This window comes from Choristoneura fumiferana, chromosome 15, assembly GCF_025370935.1.
Source record: "Choristoneura fumiferana chromosome 15, NRCan_CFum_1, whole genome shotgun sequence".
Taxonomy (NCBI): Eukaryota; Metazoa; Arthropoda; class Insecta; order Lepidoptera; family Tortricidae; genus Choristoneura; species Choristoneura fumiferana.
Window position 1 is genome coordinate 2,433,782 of NC_133486.1, and position 8,308 is coordinate 2,442,089.

Sequence of the window (8,308 nt, forward strand, 5' to 3'; positions counted from 1 at the left end):
AGCTTCGTAGCCAGGTTATCTAACCACTAGGCCATCTGGTCGTCAATTAATTAATTTAACGTGATAAAAACTGGAAAATAAAACGATTGGTGTAAAAAGGTCGTGAAGTCCGTTGGACAACTTTGACGTTTGCGTCACGTTTATGATTGGTTGAATAACTTAGCCAATCGCAAGCAAGTCAGTAACGACTAACTGACCTCTCAACACTAACGCCATCTAGCGACATTTCGCCTGTCCAGAAACCCTCGTTGATTAATTAATTGAATCATTGATCGATTAATCTGGTTTTTAACCGATTTCAAGAAAGGAGGAGGTTCTATGTTCCAATGTTTGTATTTTTTTAGTGCTAAAGTATAGTGCTTGCTTCTTGCGTTGTGGCATTAACTAGTAACTACCCTCTTCAGTGAATCCTAACATTACAATAGTACAACAACCTAAGAAGATACGGAGGAGATCGGATGATCAGCCCACAAGCCCACACGTCACTATGTTAAGGCAGCTCCTGCCGCCTTCGTTGTCAGGTTTGACTTGAACCACCTTCTTCTTTTTCTTTCCGTTAGCATCGTAGACTTTCTCCTCCTGAAATAATCAAAAACATCAGATTAAATTGATTGTCTATTTGGAGCACACGAACTGAAAGACGTACTTAACGTTAGGAAGGCCTTAACGGTACAAGTTGCACACGTTTTTAAATGAAACAACGAAACTATTTTAAATTGAGTTAACTTCTATCATAAATACATAATAAAATACCACCGGTCTATTTGTGTTCGAAATACCGAGAAACGTGTTTCAATTTGACCGTTAATTCAAACCTTAAATTTAACAGAGTATAGATGGAGGCGACGATCTGATGACGGTCGCAGAAACCATTTGGATGCGGGCATTCAAGACCGAAAAAAAATACCATAAAAAAGCCGTGGTGGCCTAGTGGTTTGACCTATCGCCTCTCAAGCTCTCAAGCTCTCTCGTGGGTTCAAACCCCCGGCTCGCACCTCTGAGTTTTTCCAAATTCATGTGCGGAATTACATTTGAAATTTACCACGAGCTTTGCGGTGAAGGAAAACATCGTGAAGAAACCTGCACAAATCTGCGAAGCAATTCAATGGTGTGTGTGAAGTTCCCAATCCGCACTGGGCCCGCTTGGGAACTATGGCCCAAGCCCTCTTGTTCTGAGAGGAGGCCTGTGCCCAGCAGTGGGACGTATATAGGCTGGGATGATGATTCAAGACCGAACTTTATGGAACACATTGGGGATGGCCTGTGTTTAGCAGTAGACATCTTCCGGCTCATATGATGATTACGACAATGCTAGCTTCATCCGATCATCATTAAGCTCTCTATCCCGGGGGAATTCCGAAAACCCCTTTTAGTGCTTCTCTATGAATCTAAATTTTATCATGATCGGTAAGATCGATAGATCCGTATGGTTAGGCAGGGAAAACTATTGTTTTACTTCAAACAATCGTCAATATTTTAATTGTATGGGTTGTATGTTTAAGCGTGACAGAGATAGAACGAAAGGGAGTCCCACGCAAGAACCGTATTGTTTATAGCTGTACTTGATCTTAAACAGGAATCTAGTCAGTTTAATCTGTTAGATGTACAGAGCCCTCAGTGCGCGGGTACAAGTCGCACTTGCGTGTAGCGTGTTGCGTGTAGATCCTCGCTTGCAAACGATCTATTACCGGCCAAAGTGTGCAGATGTTTAGGCCCTTCAAATGCTATACAGACGGTGGTGCACTTACAATAATCACTTGGCTATCTTTTGTTTGTACGGACAGATGACTCAATTTGCTGAGTGGCTTTTTGTTATGTCCTTAGGCCGTATTGTCTAACAGGCTGGCGTTTGCGATCGCATCCGCTATCTCTTTCTACACCTGTCTGACGGAAAGTGACAGAAAGTAGTGGTGAAAAGTTGTGATTCCACGTGTATTAGACAATAAAGCCTCTGGAGCACAGAGTACTTTTATTTGCTCTGGACACTTAATAATAATGCTGGGTATGTTCTTAAGTATGTCAGTCTATATGTTTGATGTCAGGAGAGGAATGTAATTTTATGGGATGTATCGAAGAGGGTTTTGGCATGTTGTGGCAGCCGTGGTAGGTTAGTGGTTTGGTCTATGGGTTCTTAAGCAGAGATTTTTCGAAATCCCTACCTCAATCCCTCTCATTCTGAGAGAATGCCTGTACCTGGCTACTTGGTCATGCCACAACTTGAGAACGACTTCGCCGATTTCAATGAACTTTTTTAAAAAGTTTTCTGATGATTTTGTAGAAGATTTTACGGAAAAAAATTGAAAATTGTGCAGAAAATTAGAACATTTAAGATTACTTAACGACGTTTTATCAAAATCGGTTTAGCCATTTTTGACATAATAATATTGAACTTTGAAGTGACAAAGTCGGGGATTTTTCTACTTTTTGTTCGTTAGGATAGGTTATTTATGTAACGTTAGTGAAATTCCCGAAGTTATTTATGGAAATTCCCGCCCCGTTTTTCTATTCTATTCTATTCCGTTTTTTTTGCGAAATCGCGGAATTTCAATTCTATTGCTAGGCTAGTTTTCGGATAAAAGCACACGAGTAGAAAATGATTCTTGATCTCAAAATCTTAGCTATGTGCTTTTTGATATCTCGTGTTTTAGTGACATGTCATCCGAAAGAATGATTCGGATCGACTTTAACGCTCCCTGGAGGAGCGATTCCAGACGTTAGGACATTAAAGTCTTGGAAATAGCCATTTGGGCCATTTTATAGCTCTAATACTTTAATATGATGGCTACTGGCTACCTCCTGCTATCGGAGTCAGATAATGCGACAAAGCTGTTTCTTGAACGGGCGACATTTTTAAAATATCTTAGGTTAGGTTTTCTATTGTGACTGAAACTGCATTGATGCGGTTTATGCTTTTGCGGTAAGTGAAGACTCACAGAGGTAAATTGATTGTGAAATTATGGGGCTTTATTGGATAGTTTTTGTTGGACATGCGCCTTATTGACTGGCCCAATACCGCTCAACGTCGGGGCAAATGGAAACGTAATGATTTATTTCGCTTTAGACGTGGTAAAATTAGTATTTTTCGTAGGTGGTGCTAATGTGCAGTGATATGCCCAATACTGCCCAACCAGATACTACCTACTACCCATAAGAAAATAGAGGCCACATGTAGGTAAAGTACAATTCAATAGAATCTGTCAATTTTCTACATATTTAAGACACCCTATCGTGGGCACACTTGATTATATATATCCCTGTTGTTGCAATTATCATCTAAAAGGAATCAAAAAAGAATAATAGTCACATCACAAAGCCTTAGGCAGCCCGGTGTTTATATTAGTAGGCTGGAAGTGTCTACAGGATTGTCAGATTCTATTGAATTGGAATACTTTATTGTACATAAAACACAAAAATAATACAAAAAGAAAACAACAAAACAAAAGAGTACAAAGGCGAACTTATCCCTAAAAGGGATCTCATGTCATTTACTAGTTAATATAATATTATTAAGTATAATTATTTCTTCATGACATTCCTTGTCTAAAAACGGTTTTATTAATACAACACAACACAATGCAAATACTTTTTACCAATAAAACTCAACGGGTATGATTTTATTGATCACCTAATAAATGCGTTTTCGGCGACCTAATAAATAATATTTGTTCATAAAATAGTAGATCTGTCACCTAAATTTGAATCACCAAATAATATTAAAACTGTTACCTAAATATTATTTAAAAATTACTCGGAAATAATATTGATCATCAAAATAATTATATTGGGTTCCAAAATAATAAATATGTCACTAAAATTGAATCACCGAACAATATAGAAATGGCTTCCTAAAAATTAATTATAATCACTGGAAAATAATATTGATCATCAAATATAATTGAACTGAACTTTGACGATAATGATATACAATGAATGAAATAATAATAATAATATCTTCTCAAAAATTACACAAATTGACCCAGCCCTTTGGGCTTTGGGCAAGCAAAGTTTGTTCTATGGGTGCTAAACAACGGGTAGACATACATATATATTTAATTACATACAAACATCCAAGAGTCAAGTACCTACTACAAACATTGATATTCATCATACAAGTATTAGCAAAAAATGTTCGGTTCTGGCACTTCGCCGGCCGTTGCCGCAGCACGCTCGCTTCGCTCGCTCGGCTCGCGCACTGAGGGTCGCAGTTCTTTCTAACACTCCTCCTCGCTTCGCTCGTCGTCATACCTAACCAGACCCGCCTTAGTAGAATAGGTAGAAGCATCGAATTAAGGAACTGATCTATTTATTAGGTGACAAATCTATTATTTTGGTGATCGAATTTTCATGATCAAACTATAATTTAGGATACAGGTTTACATTAATCTGACAGATTATCTCTGATTAATTTGATTTAGAGACAGATTTGATTAATTTGATGACCAACATATTTCTTAGGGATAGATATAATAATAAGCGTATCGCAGTTAAGTGACAAATCTAAATTTAAGTGACAGAAAATATAGTTCCCATTAATAAATAATATTAATTTCATTAAGATTGTTTTTTTGGAATCTTTTTGTATTTTTTATTTCAATTCCAAATTTTTTGTTACTTTTACGGTCATCCCGTAAAACCCATATCGAAAATACAAACTGAAATATAGACCCATAGAAAAACCAGAAAAATAAGACCAGCGCTGGGTACAGTGGTGGTGTAGTGGTATAGCACGTGGCACGGAATGCCGAGGACCTGGGTTCGATTCCCGGCGTTGGTCTTATTGTTCTGGTTTTAATTTCATTGTCAATGTGATGTTTGAATAATTTCGATTGCATTGTAAGTTGTAAGAATACTTAAAATAAAGTTAAGTCAGTATTCTTTGATTGAATAAAAAGGTTTCTCTCCGCGATTAGTATTATTGACTGGAAGACTCGGAGGAGCGATTTTTTCGTAAGTATAACTTCTTGTTATAGCCTAGATTGAATAAAGATATTTTGACTTCGACGTACCTCAATGATCTCGCCAATTTTGAACTTGGCGAGAATGGTTTTGGCGTCTGGGGAGTGTCCTACGTCGTCGAACGCCCTGGTGGCGTCGGTGCCTGCTTCTTCTGAGATTACATCTCCTCCGGGATGCTGGAAAATTACAAGTTATCAACCGCCGAAAGACCCATTCACTATTGAGATAACTATGTACTTAACTACTTACTTACTTCGTTTTTTTAGTATTAGAAAAAAGTAAAAAAAAAAGTAACTAAGTATGAGTATGATACAAAACATGTAAATGATCATTATGAATTCATAATAACATCATCATCATCATCATCCCAGCCTATAAACGTCCCACTGCTGGGCACAGACCTCCTCTCAGAACAAGAGGGCATAATAACATGTCCTTACATACTTGCTGTGACTTATTTTTCAAAAATGTTTTGAATAAAAGACACAAGATCCCCTACCTTCTTTCTAATGCTAAAAAAACGAAGTATAGCTCGAGACAGAACTGACCTGGTTGAGATACGAGGTGACGTCATAGACGGAGTCTTTGTAGATGATCCACACGGGGGCGCCGCTGCGCCCGTTGCACGCGCGCACGTCGGCTAACGTATATCGCGACTCTCCCATGATGGCTTATGCTGAAAAATTAAGTTATACATGTTTTGACTTTTACATGTTTTATTATGAATAAATAAATAATACATAAATAATTATTACGGGACACTTGACCCCAATTTTGAAATAGTCCCAAAGGAAGTGAAGCTTGTGTTATGGGTACTAGGCAACGAAAAGACATATATAACACAAATAAGTACGAATGTTTGTTTGTTTAATATGTATTTAACTATGTAAAAATACATATTAAACGAAAACAAACATTCGTATTTTTCATACAGATATATATCTATGATTGGTTTTTTGGAGTCTTTTTGTATATTTTATTTCAACTCCAAATTTGTTAATTTTATGTTTTGTGCAACGGATGAAGTATATTTGTTTGGTAGAGTGGGTGTACAAAAATGATCTCAAGATATAGTTAAGTACATTGGCTTGCGCTTGCGTACGGTCTGACTCTTAAACTAGATTTTTTTAAGACGTGAGTTATCCGGATTTCACTATTTAAATGGGAACTAACTTATATTATAAAACATTTGGCTGATGATCGTGCTAGTAACATTTTTATAAAGAAGCGATTAGATCAAAGTTATGAACAAAAAATCATAGATACTCTTAAGTCACTAGAAATAAGCGAAATTCAATTAGCAAGACTTGATTACAATTTACATACGGGTTTTTTTTTCATTAAAATTTCACAGACATGGTTAGAACGACGTGAATTTACTTTCAGTTCGACTTCGCGCTGTCATCGTTCATCCACCATTACCTCTTATATTTCGTTTTCTAGAATTTTTCTACCGTACAACGGCAAAACCTCCCTTGCCCTCCAATGGACACAGCCATATTTTTATAAAAATCTAATCTAATTTACATACGAAAATGTGAAGTTAAATATAAGTAAAACTTGCAGAAAGTAAGTAGCAAAAATTCACAAGTGGATGAGATCACTTTTCTATTCAAGTATTCATTGATATGAATTGATTCAAAGGCAAGGCAAAAGGCAAGTAATAAAATGAGTAAGTAAATAGATACGTAATGCCATGAATGACAAGAGCTTTATCAGTGACTAAACCAAAAAACCCGGAACAAGTCAGTAGATAGGTTGAAAGATAAAAGTTAAGCGAGTAGATGGATTTCATAATTAACTTTTGACATACAAAACTTTTTATAGAGCTAGCACTTGATGACCCGAGTGACTTCACTTGATAACGTTAGTCCATCGTTAGTTTGCGTTCATACCAGTGATGTGCGAGGATAGGGTTGTAACGGAGGCCATCTTAGCGGAGGCGGAGGCGTATGCGGAGGCGACGAGTTTCGCCTCCGCGGATGTGGAGGTGAAAGTGGACGTGGAAAAAATAGTAGTTTATGTTTTATTCCACTCAAAAATTTCTAAAAAACTGCTAAATCTCACTTGTTTTCGGCGTCATCGTGCGCATGTGACTTAAATAAACAATTACTTTGTACAAAATCACTTTAAAAAATCGCGGTTCCCAATCAAACATATATTATTCAATTTAGGCTATAACAAGCACTTATGAATGTCAAAAAAAATCTACCACCGGTTCGGAAAAACCTCTGTTGAGAAAATCCGCCATCCGGCAAGAAACTCAACGAGGTATATTTTTTTAAACAGATTTACAATATTATTAAATGATATGTATACATCACAAGTATTTAACCTTTTCGGAGCCAACGACTCATATATATGCACAGCAGGTTTCACGCCAACGACCTATATATACGTCCATTGCTTCAATGCAAAGCAACCTTCGTTCAGTTGTGTTAAGGTTCAATTTTAGGCATTGCAATATAGACACCTGGCGTATGGGTGATGTCTTTTGTATTTGACGTGGCGGCGAAAAGGTTAACACAACTTTATTTTTAAACTAAACTAATACGAGTATACTTACTAGTGAAAAGAAAATAAGGGCCACTTGACTTGTATTAGTTCATTGGTAAAATGAAGAAATACGTCTGCGTTTTTATCTGAATACATTTAATTGAATGAAAAGTATATAGATATCATCATCATGTCAGCCGAAAGACGTCCACTGCTGGACATAGGCCTCCCCCAAGGCTCTCCGCTCAGCCGGTCTTGTGCTTTCCGCATCCACCGCGATCCCGCGATCTTAACCAGGTGTCGCTCCATCTTGTCGGAGGCCTACCGACAGCTCGCGATATTTTATTGGTATTTTCCTTTTATCAATAAACTCACGAAACATCTATTTTCTTTTAGTTAGTTACACAATAATAAAACACAATACTCACTCTACCCGCAGACACCGCACCCGCCGGACTGATCGCCGATCACGAAACTGCCTTATCACTATCTATCCGATAACAGCAATTGCCAATTTTACGTATGTTAAGATCAGATAGCATACATGTAACATATAAATTCGTAATGCAATATTTACAAGTGAGACGCCTTTCTGGCTAAAAAGTGAGATATTGGTTTTCCCGGCATAGTTTATAAAGAAGCGTTGCTCGTGTTAATGCGAGCTATAATTCTTAAAAAAATATAATTAATTCAAAGTCAAAATCTTTATTCAATTTCGGCTATGACAAGCACTTATAATTTTTTTTCACACCTCTCCTTCAGAAAAGTAACTTTCCCTCCCTGACGAGAGGTAGCAAAGTGCAACTTTTCTGTTCAAGGCTTATCTAAGTCTTTTATTGCAAATGTCATTTTTTGA

General features: G+C 37.1%; 1 protein-coding gene across 1 annotated transcript; it reads right to left on the bottom strand.

Moving 5' to 3' along the window:
• Positions 1 to 267: 267 nt before the first annotated feature.
• On the bottom strand, positions 268 to 7,925 carry LOC141435494 (cytochrome b5-like). Its single transcript, XM_074098186.1, has 4 exons — positions 7,881 to 7,925; positions 5,505 to 5,632; positions 5,007 to 5,132; positions 268 to 579 (listed from the first exon to the last, which is right to left on the bottom strand). The coding sequence occupies exons 2-4, from the start codon at positions 5,619 to 5,621 to the stop codon at positions 463 to 465; spliced, it is 360 nt and encodes a 119-aa protein (XP_073954287.1). The 5' UTR covers positions 5,622 to 5,632; positions 7,881 to 7,925; the 3' UTR covers positions 268 to 462.
• Between the last annotated feature and the right edge of the window lie 383 nt (positions 7,926 to 8,308).